General features: G+C 39.6%; 1 protein-coding gene across 3 annotated transcripts; it reads left to right on the top strand.

The window, feature by feature from the left end:
* The first annotated feature begins 2,266 nt into the window (after positions 1-2,266).
* On the top strand, positions 2,267-23,470 carry sarm1 (sterile alpha and TIR motif containing 1). Of its 3 annotated transcripts, none has more exons than XM_031896676.1 (10): positions 2,267-2,731; positions 3,000-3,429; positions 10,493-11,111; positions 12,542-12,754; positions 14,214-14,305; positions 15,863-16,098; positions 16,497-16,599; positions 16,810-16,999; positions 18,590-18,711; positions 19,103-23,470. In XM_031896676.1, exons 2-10 carry the CDS (start codon positions 3,026-3,028, stop codon positions 19,230-19,232), a joined length of 2,109 nt encoding a protein of 702 aa, XP_031752536.1. In that variant the 5' UTR covers positions 2,267-2,731; positions 3,000-3,025; the 3' UTR covers positions 19,233-23,470. The 3 variants fall into 3 exon arrangements, with proteins under 3 accessions (XP_031752536.1, XP_012812910.1, XP_002937189.2); XM_012957456.3 differs by having other exon boundaries at positions 2,267-2,767; XM_002937143.5 differs by having other exon boundaries at positions 2,267-3,429.

Below are 23,470 nucleotides of genomic sequence, written 5' to 3'. Positions count from 1 at the left end.
CAAACAGATCGATAGACAAACAGATAGATAAATAGATAGATAGCCAAACAGATAGATAAATAGATAGACAAACAGATAGATAGATAGCCAAACAGATAGATCGATAGATAGACAAACAGATAGACAAATAGATAGACAAACAGATAGATCGATACATAGATAAACAGATTGATTGATAGACAAACAGATAGCTAGATCGATAGATAGACAAACAGATCGATAGACAAAAAAAGATGATAGATAGACAAACAGACAGCTAGATAGACAAACATAGATAGATCGATAGACAAACAGATAGATAAATATACAAACAGATAGCTAGACAAACAGATAGATCGATAGACAAACAGATAGATTTATCGATAGATAGCCAAACAGGTAGATAAATAGACAAACAGATAGATAGATAGCCAAACAGATAGATTGATAGATAGACAAACAGATAGCTAGATCGATAGATAGACAAACAGATCGCTAGACAAAAAAAAGATGATAGACAAATAGACAGCTAGATAGACAAACATAAATAGATCGATAGACAAACAGATAGATAAATATACAAACAGATAGCTAGACAAACAGATAGATCGATAGACAAACAGATAGATTGATCGATAGATAGCCAAACGGGTAGATAAATAGACAAACAGATAGATAGATAGATAGATAGATAGATAGATAGATAGACAGATAGATAGAGAAACAGGTAGATAAACTGATAGACAGACAAAAAGATAGATAGATCTATAGACAAACAAATAGATGATAGATAGATAGATAGATAGATAGATAATAGATAGATAGATAGATAGATAGATAGATAGATAGATAGACAGATGATAGATAGATAGATAATAGATAGACAGATGATAAATAGATAGATGATAGATAGATGATTGATAGATAGATCGATAGATAGATGATAGATAGATAGATAGATAGATGATAGAGAAACAGGTAGATAAACTGATAGACAAAAAGATAGATAGATCTATAGACAAACAGATAGGTAGATAGATAGACAAACAAACAGATAGGTAGATAGATTGTAATACTTGTAAATACCTGTCCTGTCACAGGTTGCAAATAACTGGCTGTAAAATGGGTAAAACATTATGATTTAAAATATCAGGAAAGCAGACGGAGTGATTTGATCAGCACATCTCTACAGTAACAGAACATTTATCAAGTCCAAAATGTGCCCCTGGCCTGAAGTGAGTTGGCCAGTGTGTGGCGGAGCTATACACATGACATGATTTGTGACACTTGGCCTGCAGAAAGGAACAGATGTGAATAAAGTGTGGCGGATTACAGACTATATTTCTGTAAGTCTGGAGAGATTTCAAAATGCAGGGTTTTTTTTTACTTTCAGACGACATTACCATGTGTTGTTACCACACAAGTTCAAGTTTCGTTTCAGGAGATATCAGATCACTATAATTAATGGAATCTGCCTGCCAGTACTGTCAGGTGAATTCCAATTTACTAAATGTCACTTTGGATTCTTCTCTGCCTATAGAAAATATGCCCTTGTGACTGGGCAGTTTGCCCTTCATGCCCTTTTGCATAATGGCTGCTGTGGGCAAAATGTCCCATACAATATCAGTTTCCCTTTTAGCTAATCATCATAGCACCCTGTTTTAGTTATTCTATAATCCAGTAAGACTAATGTCAGGGCAGCCATCAGGGGTTACGGATGTTACAACTTTAGGGGCCCCATGATTTCTGGGGTCCAGTAAACCAATATTAAACATACTTTCAGGTGTCACAGTGAATGGGGCCCCATATGTTGCACTTATACTGAGCTTCAGAGGAAAAAATAGTGACGTTATTGTTTACTTTCTCTCCATCGTCTATGTATATTCATCACCGTATCTAGAAAATAGATCTGGTTTATTTGACGATTTGAGTGATGACTTTTATACCTAGATGCATTATGCCAATATGGAGTACTGGGCCATTTGCTCTAACAGCAAGTCAGCTTGCAGCCCCTCCCCTTACCATTTGCTATAAGCTCACTGTCTCTATATAGAATGGAGCGGAGGGGCTGAGGGGTAAGGTGAGGTGAGTATAGGAACAAAGCGTTCCCTCACACCGGCAACAGACAGATCTGACATAAACAAAACAGAACCTGACAGCGCAGCACATGACTGCACCCTACAACCAATAAGACCGTCTCCTCAAGAAACTCTGGCGCTCATTGGTTGCAGCCCCCGCCACCCAGCTGTCCATCACTGTGCTGCTGCTGCTGCATTGAGGGGAACATATAGCAGCTGAGGATGTTGTTGCCACAGATACGCGATCTGACTGTAGCCAAGGGGTGGGGCCGAGGAATACGACGTCACCCTGCAGTTTACTGTCTGGAATTGAGGCTCACACACCGGGAACAGTAGGAGAAGAACGGGAACGGACACAGAGGGGACAGAGAAAACTTAAGAACCCAGAGAACAAAGAATTGTCACTGGGGTCCATGAAAGGGAACAAGAACCATAAGAGGAAGCTGAGTCAGCCCCTGCATCACAGTTATGGACTTCCCTAAGGCAGGCTTTGCTGCTAGGCTGTGTCTGTAAGGGCAGCTTTGATTTCACTTCTGCCCATACATTCAGCAGATCCCATCCCCTGCACAGAAGGACGTGCGCTGCCCAATGTGTTGCCTTCTGTTTTGCTTTGATAAATCTGCCAGACTCGGGGAGCCCTGACTGAGGCTGAACAATACAGTTGTGCTGTTATGGTGAGGTGGTGAGCGCTGTGTGCCATTACATAGGATGTAGGTATTGTGTCTGTGTGGGGTGCCTGCCGGGCACTGGTCTCCTTGCTTTCACTGCTGCCTTTATTCCCACTATTGTCACTCTGCAAGCATAGCTTACCCTTCAGCCACTGCCATTTTGTGATATAATCCAAATCTTCATTTATTGTACTGTATATTTTCTGAGCCAATTTACTAGTTGCCAGTCACTGCTTCCAAGAAGGATTCATGGTTCTCACTCTTCTTCTTTCAGCCTATAAAATCGGCAGGTATTTAAACATGTTTAACAGTGACCGCCTTGTAGTTCCGAGTTATGTGAATACCATGTGCTGGTGGCAAACATCCGGGGAAACGGGCGGAAATAATGATATCTCACCAGGGATCAGTGTGGACGCACAGATATCACTGGATAAAATCCTTCCGGAACTCCAGGTTACCATTTCCAACCTCAAGCAGGCGGTGGATGCTCAGAGTATTCGCAATAATATTGCAGAGATTTTCCAAATGGTTGAGGAGGCATGGGTGATGCCAGCAGTTGGCAGAGAAGTTGCCCAGGGCTTGTGTGAAACCTTAAGGCTTGAGGGAGCATTGGACCGGCTCCTTTCACTTCTTCAATCTTCAGAGGCATCAGTGAAGTACCAGGCATGCCAGCTCCTCGAACAGGTCCTGGTGGCAGACAACAGGTAACTTTTGCTAAATGCTAACAAATGGTATGGTATGCAGACAAAATAATAATCAATTCAGACACACTGAGCTACTAGTAGCAGCTAGTAGCACGGCTACTAAACTCCAGAAAATACCTTTTTTTACATTACATTAACATTTATTTATAAAGCGCCAACATATTCCGCAGCGCTGTACAATAAGTGGGTTACATACATTGGACATACAGAGTAACATATAAAGCAACCAATAACCGATACAAGGGGTGAAGAGGGCCCTGCCCAAAAGAGCTTACAATCTACAAGACAATACCTTGCCATAGACAATAATGAGAATAGCCTCTGCTAAAACAATTTTCAATAAATGATCAGCATTGTCTATATTAATAGCCACGACAAGTAGCTGCTAGTAGTAGCTCTGTGTGTCTTCACCCTAAAGGGTGTCTGACCTGCAGCCGTCCTGCTGAATCTTATAAACAGCTGGAGAGCTCCAAATAAGTTTTGTAGGCCAAGCATGCAGTCCCATGCAACCACCACTGTTTATCCCCATACTGTACATGTAACGTGATTTGTGATGCTTGGGTTGCAAAAAGATGGATGCTTGTTACAGCAGCAGAGGAAAATTACTTCATTGCTTTTGGCCTTTGTTATGTTGTTCTGTTCTATATTGCTCTTAGATCTATTGTACAAAATGCTTTTAGACTGGAAATACAAGGATAGTTCCTAAACTATTATGAATGTTGTCTTTTCCAAGTTATCTGAGTTGTGAATTTCACTGTAAGAGCCAATTAGTTTTTAATCACTCAGGAATTTTTTTCCCTGTGACCCACCATGTGACCTGTGATACTGTGTGGGTTATTATTACCGTACTTTTCAGGATCTTTTATTAGCACTGTACCTCTGCATGCATGGGGTGCCCATCTGCTGTGTGAAGGAGTAAAAGGTATATACACTGTTAGTGTTCAGTAATAACGTGCCATAATACAATTGCAATGTTGGGTAGGAGCACCTTAGTACATTTGTGTCATAGCCTTGGCTCAAGGCTCCTCATCAGTATGATCTAAGTGCTTTTTACAAAAACATTACTGCACACATTCTGCATATAAATACATTGTGCCATCTCCCATTACAGGAAGCTTTTGCTTTTTAAAGTAAACAACCCCACCCTCCCATACAAGAATAAAAGTTACATTTTGTGTACAATGAAAGTGGTAATATAATATATATATATACAGTATATATATATAAAATATATATTTGCATAACAGTATGATTGCATTTTTTGTTCACAATAACCTTCCCAATTGTCACAGTGCTGTCCAATTTTTCCAATTATTGGGTTGATTATTACATATACTATATAGTCAACAAGGCTAAGGCTGACAGGTGGAGGAGAAAACACTGTTACAAATGTGTGTGACGTGAGCATTTTCAGGTCAAAGCCAGACGCCAGTGATGTAAGTGTCATGGGGCATTTTGCCGCACATTAAAAACTGAATTTATCCATTTTATAGGGCTTTTTGGCAGGCATAGGGCCAGATAAACAGCTCTGTATTGTATCAAGCTAAAGCAGTAGAGTCACCTTTAAATTAACCTTTAGGGTTTTATAGAATGTCTTGTTCTTAGCACCTTTTCAATTGGTATTCATTTGTCAATTTTTTTATAGTTTTATTTTACTCATTTGCGTTTCTTTTCTCTCTTTCCAACTTTCAAATGGGGCTCACTGAACCCAGCAGCCAAAACTATTGCTTTGTAAGACTACAATGTTATCGTTACTTTTTATTACTTATATTTCTATCCAGGTCCTTTCCTCAGGACTGGAACTAGGGGTAGGCAGAAGAGGCACCTGCCTTGTGCAACGATTGGGGTGCGCCAGACAGGAGCCTCTCCTGCCTACCCCTCCGTGCTCCCCTGCCCCCACACGTGAGGGGGGGGAAAGACCAGAGGCGAGGTTGCTGACCGGTTGGCCTAGGGCGCCCGGTCGGCTTGGCCCGCCCCTGCCTTTCCTATCAATCTTACAGACTTTGCCAGGGTAAATTGGATATTAGATATCAGATATCAGATGCAAACTCCGAACTGGTGAGCTGCTGAACAAATGAAAAAATGGAATCATTAAAAAAAACAAATAACAAAATAAAGACCAACTGCAAATTGTCTCAGAATATCACTATCTGCATCATACTTAAAGTTAATTTACAAGTCAACTGCCCCTTTAACTTCTAAATGATGATAATGTTTCCAAATCTGATGCTATTTCTATCTGGAATGTTGTATATTCAGTTGGAATTTGGCCAGGTATGCTTTCATTCACCCAATTAATGGCTGTTACTATGTATGTATGTATGTATATTTTTATTTATAAAGCACTACTTATGTACGCAGCGCTGTACAGTAGAATACATTAATACAAACAGGGGGTTAATAAGATAATAGATAAATACAAAGTATAACAATAAATACAAATAAATACAAGATACAGTAACAGTTGCAATAAGTTAAGAGTCAAAGACACAAGAGGATGGAGGTCCCTGCCCCGTAGAGCTTACAATCTATACTATAAATGCAATGTAAAGCCACATTTGGAACACTGCTTTAGAAGCTAAAATGTAAGCACTACAAAAACCAAATGGCAAAATGTAATATTTATGATAAATGTAAAATGACATTTTCACGCCTGATCATGAGGATTATACTGCCACGGTATGAATCACATTGTGTAGTTATTAAAGGCCGTCACTCATCAATATACTGGTGCCCTACTTGACCTCTACATTTATAAATCACTGAAGGTTAATGGCACATACATTATGTATGGTGTTGCTCTTGTGCAGTAGAGGTTCCTCATCCTGTGTGCAATAGGTGCAATAGGAAAGTTTGTGTGGTTTCCTAAGCAGCTGCACACATAGAGCAGCTTCCGTTCCCTGCTGCAGCCTAAAGGCACGCTTACAGCCACACTGTCATTACGTTTGTATCTGTGCCTGACATGTGTAATCTCTCGTAGAGTTGTTTTAGAATAAGCTGTTAAAAAAGTTATTAAGGATCATTTAAAGGATAAGTAAACATTTTAAATAAGTAAATATAAAATTTATGAGATTTTTCTTCAAAATGATATCTGCTCGCGATTAAGGTGCAAGTCCATTGCCTGAATCCATAGGCGCACTTGCATGGGATTTGGAACAGGAGCCGGAATGAACACGTGTATAGGATCTATTATCTGCAAACTCGTTATCCAGAAAGATCCAGGTATTTTTTGATACATTTCCCCTTTCTCTGTAATAATAAAACAGTAGCTTGTACCTCAGAGCTGCATGACAGTATTAACAGGTATTGGATCCATTAATGATCCAGGCCTAAATGTCCTGTTCCAATAATAACATGAAATAAGGTTTCAAAAAGGCCTTATTTTCTCCCTAATGACATGGGTTGGTTGACAGCTCTGTAAGATCCCCTAGATCCCAGTGAACACCATTTTCTTAAAGGGGTGGATCACCTTTAAGTTTACTTTTAGTATGTTATAGAAAGGCCAGTTCTAAGCAACTTTTCAAATGGTCTCCATTATTTGTTTTTCATAGTTTTTGAATGATTTGTCTTCTTCTTCTTCTTACTCTTTGCAGCTTTAAAATGTGGGTCCCTGACCCTAGAGCCAAAAAACTATTGCTCTGTGAAGCTACAATTCAATTGTTATTGTTACTTTATATTATCTTTTTTTCTATTCAGGTCCTCTCCGATTCATATATCAGTCTTTCATGCAAACCACACTTTGGTTGCTAAGGTAATTTGGATTCTAGCAACCAAATAGCAGCTGAAACTGGAGAGCTGCTGAGCAAAAACTAAAATAATTAAAAAACTACAAATACTTAAAAATGAAGAACAATTGCAGATTGTCTCAGAATATTACTCTTTACATTATACTAAAAGTTGCACAACCCCTTTAACCCTTCCAACCTAAAATCCTTTTCCTCTGTTAGGGTTGCCAATCCTTTCTCTTTAAATATATCCAATCAGTGCCGGGCATTGATGTCAGGGGGTGGGTGCGGTGACGTCAGGGGGTGTTGCCTGTATTTCGTGTTGTTCAGGGGACAGCCCTACCTGGTTCTCAGACGTCTAGAAACTAAGCAGGCCTTTTTGAACTGGGCTGTCCAGTTCAAAACCAGCCAGGTGGCAACCCTATCCCCAGTATCACTTTCCCCTGAATTACGTTTACAGATGATAAATCCACAGCATATTGCAGGCACAGAGAGAAATTATGAATCTCCTATCATGCAGTTAATAAAGAATACAAAACCACCCATTTTTGCTTTCCCCATGGGTGTACTAATTATAGCTTCCTAGGAAACATGCACTAATTATAAAGCAGGCTATCTGTAGATTTAAAGCTGCAGTGGCAACAATTGATCATCACAGGAGGAATAAACCAACCGTGTGTACAGCCTGACTCATTGACTTTTTAGTTACAGAGTAATCAGCTGTTACGGTAACAGAACCAGTAGTTCCAATGTAGATAAAGCCAGATATTGTGGGAGAAGTTGACTTTTAAGGGTAAATAATCATTTTTTTAGGGTGGCAACATGTACAAGCATGTATATGGGTCTGTAATTACTGCCTATGTTGGGGTTTATGAACTGACCTGGGTCTTTTGGCATAACATTTATTGCCCATAGAAATTCCATTGCAGCACAGCACCAGGTACTAGCAGAATTAGCTCTTTATGTGCAATGTATGAAACCCACTTATTGTACAGCACTGCGGAATATGTTGGCGCTTTATAAATTAATATTAATAATAATAATAATATTTATTATTTGTATAGTACCATAAGTACTACTGGAGTATGTAGCACAGCATTCATGCTTGCATATTTCTCTTTTCAAGTCACTGATCATAAATCTCTGTCTTGTCCAAACTAAGATTTACTGATCCATTGGGTAAACTGCTCAGTGCACTGCCAGGAGTATGCTAATCTAATGGCAGCTATTATACAAGCAATTCTAATTTCTCACACACTTGATGTGACAGTGGATAATACATTCAGTAATTGTATATTGCAAAAAGAAAATGCCTTAAAATGTAGTTGTAATGGAGGAAGAATCATTCTTAGTAACAACTGACTAGGGGTTTTAGAAGAGGAAAGGATTTAAAAATTCCCCAGAGGGATTTTATTTCCTACCATGGGCTCAGCTACACAGTGTGCTTGCTTATATGTCAGAGAATATATATCATTGTAGTCAGGATTTTTCTGCTTCTGTGAGCACTATTTGCTCCCTGGTATCCAGTGCAGTAGATTTATTTTGCTGTAAATATATAGCTGGATTTGAATCTTGCAAAAGTAATCAAATACATGGACTATATCATTATATTCCTGTACACCCCTGCCTCTTTAATTCATAATCTAGTTTATAATTCATAAATTGATATGGGCTGGAAACATCAATGTATTGGTGGATAGAATTACTGAAAATAATAAATGGATGGTACTTTATAGGCTAATAGATAATTGAATGCTATTAAAAGAATACTGGTAAAAATGGACAGTTAGTATCAATCTTTTGTTCTAGATTGTAAGCTTTTTTGGGCATGGGTCCTTCTACCTCTATAACTATAGGTTATTGGTTATTTTTTTATGTAATCTGTACGGTCAGTGTAGACACCCAGGTGCAGCACTGCAGAATATGTTGGTCCTTTATAAATACAGTGAAACCTTAATTTTACATACCCTGACTTTAAGTTTTCCCTCATTTTTTAGGTCCTACCAATATATAATGCATCATGTACTGGTATTATTATTATTATTATTATTATTATTATCACACAACACCTCATACCTTTAGAAGAGCTACAATATGTGTATGATGTCATGCTACGTAACAGTAATTTAAACCCCTATGTGTTATATTCCCTAAGGTTAACTTGTCCTAAACGATGCAATTCTAAACTTTTATGCCATGAAAGAAACAAGAGAAAACAGATATATTTATATGTCATTTGAGTAGATCAGAGACTAAGAGGTTATGCAAACATAGCAAAGAGCAAGCAAATATTGATCATTTTTGTCCAACCCACTCCACTATTGATTTGGTTTTGTATCTTGGCTTTGGAGTAATGGGGGATTCACACACACATAGCAGTGGGCAAAAATATCTGTACTTTTTTCAAATAATTCTGTTCTGCCAGAGGATGGTTGAGAATCCTATGGTATTCATTAATATATTTGATTGCAGAACAGCACAGCGAAAGCTAGAAAATCGCAAGTGGGGCGTGGCTATTTTTCAAAGTAGCCCAAAGTTTCTTTGAGAGGCAACTATGGGCTACTTGTGTACTTTTGAAGGAAATAAGTCACCTGCAGTAGAGGAGATTTATCATGGGGAAAACTCCATTTACAGCAAAACAGGAGGTTTGCTTATGGTTTTTCAGTCCATTGAATTGGGTGTCTGTGCATGGCATCATGAAATCTGGAGATTTTTGAGCACACTATTAAACCCAGTGTCATAAAAGTGGGTCTTTGTTGCAGATAATGGTTCTTGCAGCAAGATTTTACCCAAAGCACACTTCAAAAAGCTGAACTAAAGTTAGTCCAGATCTGAATCCTATTGAACACTTGTGGGAGATCAGAGAGAAGGCATCTTTTAGATCTGCAGCGGCTTTCAAAAGAAAAGTGGTCTTAACCATCAGTAGACAGATGTAGAAAGCTTATTATTGGCTATAGGAAGTGCTTCCTTTATTCTTTCCAAAGGGCATGCTACCAAATATTATGTTTGCAGAGTGACCAATTGCAAAAATATAGCCTTTTCAGGTCTCAAAAGAAGTTCTGTAATCTTTGTAGACATAAAAGGAATTGTGGAAGCCTCGTATAGTCAACTTTTAAACTTATCTTGCAGCAGATGATATGCAATGTTATTAATATGATTATAATAGTGGTTATTATAAGATGCCAATATACACAGGGCCCCTGTCCCCTTTCTGTTTGCTTCTGAATTACATTTGTCTAGATTCTGTAAATATAAATGTATTTATTTCAAAGTCAATTTACTGTTGTGGATTAAACCTCTGACGATACTCTTTGTGTTTGTGACATTTATATTTCCAGAGATCGGATTGCTCGAATTGGGCTGGGTGTGGTTTTAAATCTCACTAAAGAACTTGGAGACCCACGGCTGGCACGCAGCCTCTGTGGTATCCTGGAGCATATGTTCAAACATTCAGAGGAGACCTGCAGTCAGCTTGTCTGTAATGGAGGCCTAGAGTACATCCTCTTTTGGTGCCGCTGGACCGATCCGGTGGTTTTGCGGCACTGTGCTGTGGCCTTGGCCAACTGTGCCATGTATGGTGGACCCTGTAATCAGCATCTCATGATTGATAAGAGAGCAGCAGAATGGCTTTTCCCTCTGGCCTTTTCCAAGGAGGATGATCTCATTCGCTTCCATGCCTGTCTTGCTATCACTGTGCTGGCAACAAACAAAGAAATTGAAAAAGATGTGGAAAGGTCTGGCACCTTGGCATTAGTAGAACCCTTCATCTCTTCTCTGGATCCCAAGGAATTTGCCCGTTCTCTTCTAGATAGCAGTGATAACACTCAAGGTCGTACTGGGGATGATCTTCAAAGACTTGTGCCCTTGCTCGACAGCTCACGATTAGAGGCACAGTGTATTGCTGCCTTTTATTTGTGTGTTGAAGTGGCAATAAAGTGCCAACAGAAGAACATAAAGGTAAGCAAGGGCAGCACTAAGGTTCATTTTTAAGGCTGCATATAGCAGTGTTTCTGCGGCAGCAGCCCTGATACCGCCAACTTACCCACTCCATGCTTACCTCTTCCATGTTGGAGCGGGTCTTGGGGGGGCTGCGTCGCTAGTACAGAGAGCATTTTTGCACTCTCTGCACCTTGCCTCATGGCAGGAGTGGCCCTGGCTGCATACCAGATAGACCAATTTGCTAATATAAGACTGCTTGCAATATTAAGCAGGCTGAGCAGTTAAAACATCATTATCACTAAAACAGGGGGAATGCAAAGGGGTACATCCCTAGTCAGTGTTGGACTGGGATGCCAGGGGTCCCCCTGAAAACCTTAAACCTTAGGCCCCCTTGTACCCTTCTTACTTAGGCTCTTTAATCTTTAATATCCTGATCTCTTTTTTTAGATACTGTAATGTTCTTAGAAATGTAATGTATCTTTCCATCTATTTGAACTTGTTTTCATACACAAAATAGGAATCACCATTAAATAGGCCACTGACACCTGGGCCCACCAGAGTTTTCCTGGTAACCTGTTGGGCCAGTCCAACACTGTCCTCAGTGGTGTAACTAAAAGCCAATGGGCTGCACAGAGGAAACATTTATGCCCCATAACATTTTAGAAAAGGACATTTATTATAAACATATTGAAACATTTTATCAGGCAGTGCTCCACTGAGCCTCCTTTTTTGTTATGCCCATGGAAAACCCTTTATAGACCCTTTACATTCCCTTTATATATGTATCCAGTATCTGTTGACAGATACTAAAAGACGCCCTTAAGCATATGTACATAGATAATGTACTGGATATATGTGCCTATTGGCATAAAAACAGAATATTCACAGTGACACTCAATAAACTGCATATATTGTTTACTCGTATAAACGGGCAGTGCCATTGCTGTTAAATAAACCTCTTCATCAAGCTAGCCATACTTGGGGAGATAAAAGTTACAGACTAGGCCCCTCCAGATCAAGTCCCCCAACAGCCTGCCGCCTATATCTGGACAGAAGTGGCCAGATATCAGGCAGATTAGAATATTCTGTCAGGACCAGCTCTTTGATTTGGTCCTCTCCAGATGGGTCTGCCTAAACAACCATTATGATCCAGCCTTGCCAAATAAGCAGACCTGAGAGTGTATGAAGAGCTTTAGACTCTGTTAAAAAAGTTCCTTCTAGTGAATGACAAATGTGTTAGAAGAATAATCTCTAGTTTTAATGAACAGTTCAGTAATGTTTCTGTTAGACACAGGTTACATTTTTTTATACACAGAATGCTAAATGGTAAGTAGTGACAAACATATACTTGCACTATGCCTTCAAGTATTGGATAGACTGATGCTATACATCAGCCAAATGATCATTGTGAAAGAAGGAAAGCACTAAAATGCCTGTCTTGCCTGTAGCTGTTCAATGAAATTGGTGCAACACAGAGCCTACGGAGGATAGTGTGTTACTGCGCAGATGGCACAGTGTCTTCTCTCGCTAAAAGGGCGCTACAGATGATGGGAGAAGAGGTCCCTCGTCGCATTGCACGCTCAGTCCCTAACTGGAAGCCACTAGAAGTGCAACACTGGCTGCAGCAGATTGGCTTTAGCAACTACTCTGAGAACTTTTTGGTATGTTTGATGTAATTGTGAATGGCAAATAAGGCTGTCTTTAGCGGTAGTGGATCCCAGTGCAAAATATATTGTTTAAAGTTGCATTATGCAAGTATGGGATCCCTTATCTGGAAACCCCCTATCCAGAAAGTTCCAAATTACGGAAAGGCCATCTCCCATAGACTCCATTGTAAGCAAATAATTAAAATTTTTAAAAATGATTTTCTTTTTCTCTGTAATAATAAAACAGTACCTTGTACTTGAGCCCAACTAAGATATAATTAATCCTTATCAGAGGCAAAACAACCCTATTGGGTTTATTTAATGTTTATATCATTTTTTAGCAGACTTAATGTAGGAGATCGGAATTATGGAAAGACCCCTTATCTGGAAAACCCCAGGTCCCGAGCATTCTATATAACGGGTCCCATACCTGTAGTACAAAAACAGGAGATTATTATACAGATGAAAGCACTGTGCTGTGTAGGGGAGAGTCTATTATACAGATAAATACTAGGGGCTGCCAGGAGCGTTTATCTTACAAATTACTGCTGCTTAGGAGAGAGTTTATTATAGAGATGGACATTGTGTTCTGACTAGAAGTAAGGTTATTACTGGATTTAAAGGGCCATTAACAGCACAAAGTAAAAATATAGTCTACACTCATTATGCTTAAAGTGCACTTAGACTGCATTTCTGCAAATTCTTCATGAGGTCTAGAAAGCATGAAATCTGTATTTAAGTAATTTTATTTTATCGGGTCACTGAACTTAGGTCCTGCTATCCATTATCTAATGTTACACTGAAAACAATTACTAAATCTGTGTGGAATGTGAAAACAACAGAGGAGTCTGTAGCCAGACAGCAGGTGAAGGTGGCCATACAGTACATGTACCAGTAATATGAAATGTTTGTGATTATTAGTACATGTATGCTGGCTCAACAATCATGGGTGATATCCATGTATTATGGATATCGGTTGGTTTAGGAATTGAACAGGTTAGAAAATGTCATTTGTTGATGCACCATATGGGCTAGTTCATGGTACACTGGCAGATGAGGAAGTGAAATGAGGAGCCGCAGCTCCTCCTTACTTCATTTGTTTGCTTACAATCATTTGTTTGCTTTTCAACATTGGTCAGAACAATAGAAAAGTAGCCATACTATGTGTGGTCCCTTGTCTGTTTGGCCCATTGCCTGATAGGGCACTGAGCATACACAATCAGCTTGTATATGGTCACCTTTTGGGCCATACATGCCCAGATTTGGTTGGGCAGCTTGGTAAATCGTGACCATTCCCCCAACCGTTTGAATATATGTGGCAGCTCAGGTATGTGCATCAGCGCCATATTGGAGGGTTAATGGTGCATTGGGATATGAGGAAGTAAAGTAGAGTGGTAGCTCCTCTTCAGTTCCTGCACTTATGATTGTTCATTCCATCAGCCTCAGAACAAACTGACCATCATTTCCCTTACAGGAGAATCAGATTGATGGTGACCTACTCTTAAGGCTTACAATGTCAGAGCTAAGAGATGATCTAAACATGACTTCTAGCATCACCAGGAAACGGTAAGTACCCAGCCTTATGCCCAAAGGCAAAGTTCTCTGAACAACAGAAGCCTGCAAAAATGCTATAGGCTAATAGATGCCTTACCTAGCGTTCCAATGAACTATTTGCTAATACAGCATTGCAAGAGGCAAAGGCTGATTTCAATGAATAAAGCTAAGAATTAGTCAGCTAAGTAAGAGAATATGATCCATGTGGAACTTCAGTCAATAAGAATATTGTTTTGGTTCCATGTGGTTTTGTGTGTGTCAATATGGTATTGGGTTGTTGAAAAATTGTCCTTGGAATGTTAATTATTGTGTATTATCGGTTTTTTTAGGCTAAATTAATGTTTATAAGTGCATTTTTTGTATGTAACATTCTTCTTATTCAAACACAGAATAGAAATTGAAGGCAAGGAAAAAATAGGGAAAACACAAAGAAAAAAACCTATATCATGGATCCCACTGAATATTATAATATTGCAGTATATGGTTGTTTTGTTGAGAGCAATGCAGTTATTCAGGCTGGTATATTTCTATCATAGATAGTGCTATTTTATTTGTAGAGTACTGCAGAATTTGTTAGAGCTTTTTAATATGTAGTAATAATATCAATAATGATAATATTTCAAAGGACAACTTAGAATCTTATGTAAATGTGCCCAGTGTTAAAGGAGAACTAAAGCCTAACTATAGACATAGGTTAGAAATGTTGTACCAGCCCAAGGCAACACAGCCCTTTAGCAGGAAGACCTGAGCCCCCAAAGATGCCCCAGTAGCCCCCCATCTTCTTTTCTGTTGATTCTCTGCACATGCTCTGTGCTACTGTCACTTACCTGAGCTTAGGGACTAACTCAATAGACTCTGTTTATAGAATATAAATGTAACAGTATAAGGCTGATTAGTATTTTCAGATACACATAGCATGACAGCTCTGAAACCAGTGCAATTAGCACTAGAGTGTAATAATCAGACCTGAAGCATCAGTTTATATGACAGGCCAGCCTCATTTTCAGCTTGATACTTTGCAATGACCCCAAAGCTCATCTTCTCAACAGCTGCTCAGAGCCCACTGTCCCGGCCGAGCTGCTCCAAGATGAGGAGCTCCTGTGATAACTGTAAAGACTTTTTTCATATAGAGATGCTGAAACCTTTGGATAGTGCAGTCAGTTTAGTATATAACATATGGCATTTCTATGCATATTTATTTTTAGGGTTTAGTTTTTCTTTAATGTTAATGCACAGAGCTGGTCCGTGCTTCTGATAGAAGACTTCTATCCAGTGCAAATGCAATATTTCTGCAGCAGCACACACACACCTCTCAGCTTCCCAGTCTGATCTTCAGACACACCAGCATCTCCCTGGGCCTTCTGGCAAGGGACCATGCCCATGGCAATTGCACAGGGTATTGTGGTGTTTACAGTGCATAAATTTGATCTGCGAAGTTGACACCAACTATTTGCAGTGACTGCTAAATGCTAAATGGGACTAAATGTTTACCCCATACAACAAGTGTTTGCCGTAGTATGTTCACATCTCTGTACTTTTAAAGGCCAATGATTTCTCTACACACACTAGGTTTATGCGAGAGCTAGTAGAGCTGAAGACATTTGCCAACTACTCAACATGTGATCGCAGCAATCTAGCAGACTGGCTGGGGAGCGTGGATCCTCGATTCAGGCAGTACACATACAACTTAGTGACCGCCGGCATTGACCGTAACTTCCTTCACCACGTCACAGAGCAGCAGTTAGAAGAGGACTGTCATATATCAATAGGATTTCACCGGGTTTGCATCCTTTCAGCAGCAAGAGGTGAGATCAGGTCCAGACCGCCAGTCTGTGGATTCTGACAAATGCCAGAGGGTCTGCTGTAAGATGACATAGTCAGTCACTATTTATTGGGCTGGTGGGCGCTGTTTGGGCCTCTGTGTGCTTGAATTGTCAGGGCCTATTTTGAGTCCCAGGCCTAGACAAAACTACATTACAGATATTATTGGCTGTTTGTGGGGGGCTCTTGGGCCTCAATGAAATACCAGGGCCTATTTTAAATCCCAGTCTAGGCCTGGGTGAGACAGTAAAACCTTCAAATGCTGGGATTTCAATCCTTAGGTATACAAACTAACAAAGCAATCTTAAAAAGAAAGCCAGTTCCCCTGAGTTAGGGCTCAGTGGCTGCGAACTAGCTAATCTATTTGGTTTGTCTGCAACAGAGATGCTGCATTCTCCTCTGCCTTGCAGCGTGGGTAAATCCAGTGCCGATGGTCCTGATGTTTTTATCAGTTATAGAAGAAGCACAGGATCACAGCTGGCCAGGTACGTGATTCAAAATGCACATATTCTTGGTTTGAGTTAATTTAGCTATAAAGATATATCGATGCACAAGTTGTGAGCTGAAGGAAATGAATAGGAGACATTAGGGCATGTAGTAATGTTGTAACCACCAGTGCTTGCAAATTATTTCACTTGCATATAGAATCGATGTAATTATGTTGGACAGCACCACTAACATACATATTTCTACAGCCTTTTGAAAGTGCATTTGTATCTACGTGGCTTCACTGCATTTATCGATGTGGAAAAACTGGAAGCCGGAAAATTTGAGGACAAATTACTCCATAGTGTGATCAGCGCCAGAAATTTTGTGTTGATCTTGTCAGCTAAAGCTTTGGATAAGTGCATGGGGGACAATGACTGCAAGGACTGGGTGCACAAGGTAAGAAGACACGATCAGCTTAAGTTACAGTATGACTGGCATACTGGTTAAATTTCCCATATTATGTCATTAGAGCTATAGATCCTGCCAGGCAATTTTGCAATGCAGAGACTTGTAGGTTATATGATTACCAAGTCATTTGGGTAAAAAATAAAATGCCTATCTTGATCCAGTTAATCTGATCACTATACACCTGGGCACTGCTAGGAATTCAACAGTACTCCTATGTCTTCTTAATGCCTGCTTTTGCGGAAGCCTGTTATCCAGATAGTTCCAAATTACAGGGAGGCCATCTACCATAGACTCCATTTTGTTCACACAATACAAAATTTTAATACGTTATGGGATCTGTTGTTCAGAAATCCATTGTCCATAAAGTTCTGGATTATGGGAAGGCCCATAGAGTCCATTTTAATGAAATAATTCAAGTGTTTAAAAAAGATTCCCTTTTTCTCTGTAATAATAAAACTGTACCATGTACCTGGTCCTAACTAAGATACAATTAACCCTTATTGGAGGCAAAACAATCATATTGGGTTTATTTAATGTTTAAATGATGTTTCAGTAGACTTAATGTTTGGAGATCCAAATTACGGAAAGATCCCTTATCTGGAAAACACCAGGTCTCAAGCATTCTGGATAACAGGTCCCATACCTGTACATCATTTTCTCTGCAATAATAAAACAGTACCTTGTACCTGATCCCAACTACATAATTTATCCTTATTGGAGGCAAAACAATCCTATTGGGTTTATTTAATGTTTAAATTATTTTTTAGCAGGTATGGAGATAGAAGGTATGGAGATCCAAATTACAGAAAGACCCCTTATCTGGAAAACCCTAGGTCCTGAGCATTTTGGATTACAGGTCCCATACCTTTAATATAAATGATTATAGCTTATGTTATATAAGTAGGTCTTTCCCTTATATGGTTCGGCTTTAAGAAAGGGTCATATCTCTCTCATTGTCTCTGGTCTATACAGTAGCTGCCAATACAGTGTTTAATTAATCAAACAGATGCAGGGTTTCTATAGATAAAACACCAGCAGGCCTGGACTGGCAATCTGTGGATTCTGGCAAATGCCAGAGAGGCTGCTGTAAGATGCCATTGACAGTCACTGTTATTGGGCCTGTGGGGGCTGTTTGGGCCTATTTAATTCCCAGTCCTGGCCTGAACATCTGTGTTTATTATTGTGTATCAGAGTGACTGTGCTGGATAAGAGTGCTAGATGTCCAGGCACCAGATGTACTGTAATACTGTCACTGTTGTTAATTGGCCAGCAGCTAGATAATTAATTTATAGAGTGTTTCTAGGTAACCTAAAGAAGAAGACAAGTGAATGAACTGTTTTGCTTCGATATATTACTTCAGTACCTTGGCTCACAATAACTTTACCCTGGCATGCTGGTTACCTACCAATCACTGGGAGCAAGTTTTGGTGTTGCAGCCGCTCTGAAATGACATCTTTGGAGTTCTAAAATAATCTAGATCTCTGGAGGTTTCCTGTCTCTGCTGTCACTTTTAAGGTGATTATATATTATGTCCATAAAGTATAACGGGAGTTTAACGGTGGTATATTCTCTTACCAGGAAATCGTCACAGCTTTAAACAACAGTAAGAACATTATCCCAGTCACAGATCACTTTGAATGGCCAGACCCAATGACCCTACCAGAAGACATGAGAGCAGTCTTGAAATTCAATGGCATTAAGTGAGTTTGTTTATCGAATCTCCGTTATGGCAGTAGAACATATTTTAGATAGTAAGGGGAGGGGCAGTGTGACAATGCAACAAATACTTCATTCAGTTAGAATAGAGTATGGTATTCTAATGCTTGCATACAATACAGTTAGAACTGTGGGTCCTGGCATCCCCGTCATGCATAATTATAGCACTGGGTAATGGCATTCCCAGCATATTATATGTTGAGAACAATGGGGGGGGGGGGGGGGTGACATCCTCAGCACATAATAAAGGGAGAGCAATAGGAAATAGTGTACAAATAATATTATGGTTAGTGTTATCTGTCAGAGGATGCCCATCTCTTGATTTACAATACTAAATTATAATGTCAAATAAGCCCCTCATTTCCCTTCTCTCAGATGGTCCCATGAGTACCAGGATGCTACCGTTGAGAAGATTATTCGATTCCTCCAAGGTCGCTCATCTCGGGATTCTTCAGCTGGTTCTGAAATCAGCCTGGATGGCACCCCGCCTCTTTGCCAAACATAAATTAACATCCTTGGTGTGAGCCTACAGAAAGAGCCTTTCCTGCTGTGCTTGCTGTTTTTCTTTAGTCTTTTCTTTTTTCTTCTTTTGCCATATGGATATGAACCCCCTGAGGTACCTCCTACTTTTGTAGGTTTTTTTTGTCTTCTTAGACATTTTTTCTTGATTAGAATCTTTATCCATCATCTTTAACTTTCTCAGGAGATCATAGGCAGGCCCAGACTAGCAATCTGTGGATTCTGACAAATGCCAGACGGGCTACTGTAAGATGCCATAGACAGTCACCATTTAAGGGCTGTTTGGACCTCTGTGTACTTGAAATTCCTGGGCCTATTTTGAATCCTGGAGCTGATCATAGGGAAGCTGTGTCGTGCTTTTACGATGCTATAAGACTGATCTGTTATGTCACATTGCTTACAAGCCTGAGAGGAAGGCTAGTCTTATTCCTAATAACATGTAGCCTGTCTCCATAATGTCTGGAAGAAAGACATTTCAGTAACTGATATATTCTAATCTGAATAGTCGTTTACAATCTCAATTCAGACTACACAGGGATTAACACAAGACTTTTTCTTGTGAGTATTACAGGTTGATACTTCCCAAGACCACTGCGAAAGAATACAAATTAAAACCACAGCCTTATTTACTTATCTATGAATAGGAGCTGAGAGGTTTTCAAGGTTGCTATATTTGAATAACCATGAAATCATAAATTACAGTTGCTGAATATGAGCTCTACATCACCAAGCAGCGGCTGAGATGTCACAGAATGCTAAAAAGAACAACAAAATATAATCTATCCAGGAAACCTTATTTACACAAACACAGCTGGGCTCATCCTACAATACACAGCAATAAGGCTCTGCTCATTATTTGGCTTGAGAATCGTGATCCATCATAGTGGGTATAGCAGCAACTCAGCCTGTGCCACTGAAAGGAGCAAACACAGGACACAATGACAACACTATACTGCAACATTCCCATTCTACATCAAGTGGAACTCTCTATCGCTCAGTGGTCTATAAGGGAGAACATACAAAACAGAAAATGATATGGAATACAGGACTTGAATTAAGACCATAAAACAACTAGATTCTCAGCAGTATACTTGCAATAACTTTCCCCCAGCAGTGTTTTCACTGATGTTTACAATCCAAGAGTCCCGTGATGCATATACAATGTATAATCAGTGTGAACTTGTAAGTAATTTAGACACTTGCTTTAGAGTAACCCATCTCACTCAGATATATCATAATTAATGTTGTGTTAGTTCCTATAAAAGTTATCCCAGCTATTAGCAGCCATAGGAAACAACAAGACTCCTAATACTGAACGCTCTACACCTTAGTTAATGGCAAAGTTCCATACACTTTTGTCTTCAGTTCTAGGCTGTCCTGCCAGGACGTGGGATTTGATGCCACTCTCAGAGTCTTCTCAGCCTTTAATGGAATCCAGCATGCAAACGTGAGGTTCAAATGGAAAGAACTGGATGGCCCATTTGGATAGAATGGCCTGGGATGCAGAATTTGGGTATTACGCTTACTTTACAGGATTTCCAGTATTCACTGAAGTCATTATACTGAATATGTTGTCAGTTTAAATATGGTAATGATTATTAAGATATAGTGCAGATCTGCTGGCAGTGCTGCTGAGAATAGGTAATTACAGTCTAAAAAGGTCTTCAGACATTCCCCTGGGACAGTGAGCAAATGGAATATATCAATAAATACAAACGCATTACTGCTCTTCAGCCTTACATAGAAACTCTGGCTTTTCAATGTAGTCTAAATTTTCAATTATCTTCTAAAGGATGTAATTTTGGATTTCTAAAATATCCCATGTATCCAACAAGAGGATTAAACAATGGGTTGTAATTAACTTGGTTACTTGGAAGTGGCAAAATGATTTCTAAATTGGAGACATAAGCAAGCTCTTGGTATACTTTCTATTTTTAGACCAAATGTTTTAATCGCAAGTGATTTTATTGAAGTAGGTCACATGCAACCCTGTAAATATAGAATAATGGTGAGAAGAAAGAGGAGTTCATTATTAGGAATGTGTAGAAACTCCAGTTTAACACTTTGTAAGCTGGCATGGATATCTGCGTCAGTAGATCAATAAAGCCACCATTGCAATATGGAAAACGCTGCATATGTGCTGAGCGAGTAGCCATCAGAATTCAGACAAAATGAGGGAAAAAGATGAATTGAAATAGTGTCTAGTAAGGAGGCTTCCTAATTCCTTGGATCGCTGCAAATGTATCCGCAATTCTGGGGCTGTCCTCTAAAGGGAGAAACAAACTGCAATTTTAGTTTATCATGGAGGCAGTGTAAATAACTAATACATTCCCTTGATATACCGCCTTATATTCTAGGGGCTCTCTGATGCACGGGACATAGCAGTCTCCCACCAGTGTATCAGTTATTGCATGTTTGGTCTTGATTCTTGTCATAAGGGACACATACAGCCTTAATACTCCAGTCAGGTTTGTTATGGGAAAGGTTAGTCTCTCCATCAGAGAGCCATATCTCTTTATTGTATCTGTCTGCCCATGAGTACATATTAGCAATTGTTATGTTTTTGAGTTTCTTAATATGATATATACAGTGCCTTTCCCCGATTCCCGGTTGGACCGTAAAGGCAATTCTAAACCAAATGCCTTAATGATATTCCCCCATCTACTGTACATCAACACTATAAAGGGAATAGAATAATTCCTATGTTTTCTGCTGTTTACAGATATGACTGTTGTTGGGCATGCAGGATGGGGGGGGGGGTGTGAGCAAAGGGTACAGACTGGCAGGCAGGTGCAGTAAGGGGGCTCCTGTATATACAGACAGAGCTATCACTTGGGTTGGACAGGAGGGAGTAAGCCCAGGTTGCAGCCAGGCCCAGCCAGTGGACTTCTATACTTTGTCCAGATTTATCATACCCTTGCTTAGGGTTTCTGTGCCATTAGACCCAAAGTGCTCTGCTCATTGTGGTTAAAACATTCCAGTTTTGTATCCCTGTGTGCATTTTAGAAATTGAATGGCCTGTTGGTTGGATAAATAAGAAGTGAAACATTCATCCATATTATACCTGCATACGTATGTAATGTGCCCCTGGATTACAGGCAAATACATTTGAACTCTGTCTGAAAGCAAAGATATATAGTATATGAATTAGTCTGCTAACATATCTGATGATTATAACAGCACAGAGGCAAGCAGCATGAGCAATATGTGCTATGTATGTGCATTTAATATGCTTCTATACATAAGAATGACCGAGTAAGCCATTAGGCTTGGCCATGCTGTGTGTGTCAGGCTCGGAATACTCTCAGCATTATTAGAGTTGTGGGAAGAAGAGTTACAACTATTTTGTAAGACAAGAAAATCAAGCCCAAGTGAGACCCCCACTTACTGTAGGTAACCACATGGACACGTGACAAGAGCCCTGTTCATGTATGTTCGGCTGCCCCATATCATAGCAAATAATGTTTTATTCTTGGGCACCGGTTTCCTCAAAAGGACAACATGTTTAAAGGTAGGATTTACATTCGCTTCAGTTTTTTATAAAAAAGAAACATGCAGGTTTCATCTGATGTTCAGTCCTTTGTTACTTAGTAAAGGAGCCCTACATTCGGCACCAGGCTGTGATCATGCAGTTTAAAAGGAACAGTACATGGGGTCCTCCGAATGTGTGGGAGGGGGGCTTGCTTATATAAACTGGAAGATGGACAGCACGTGAATGGCTTAGTTTAAGGTAAGAGTACATTTCTCAAAACCCAAATGAAGGATTTAATAAATATAAGTGAAATAATATATAACTTTGCATGTGTCCAGCTGGCTGTGCCCCAGTAACCAAGCAGCCTTACTGTGAGCTTTCCCTATAGACCTGCTGGGGACCCACACTCTGCCTCTACACCCTAAGGGCAACAGCACAAGGAGTCACTTTGGCTGTTTTGTCTCCTCACAATCACCCCTTGTGCCATTGCCTTAAGCTTCAGGTGTGACCCTTCCGAGTTACCTTCCTTTTTTGTATTATAACATATATGAACTGACTTTGAAATACTGGAATTTTATGTGCAGTTGTGTCATTTTGAAAAACTTCCTGTCCTAATAAGAAAATAAACTTGATAGAAGACAAGTCATGATATTATTGGCTTTTACAGCATTTGTTTGTGCATGCATATTCTTGTATTTGCCCCTGTTGTTAACCCCCAACTGTCTCTAAATAAAATGCTTTTTTAGAAGTCA

This window comes from Xenopus tropicalis, chromosome 2, assembly GCF_000004195.4.
Source record: "Xenopus tropicalis strain Nigerian chromosome 2, UCB_Xtro_10.0, whole genome shotgun sequence".
NCBI classification, from domain to species: Eukaryota; Metazoa; Chordata; class Amphibia; order Anura; family Pipidae; genus Xenopus; species Xenopus tropicalis.
Note: the sequence above shows the minus strand (reverse complement) of the source record. Positions and strands in the feature narration are given on the sequence as shown.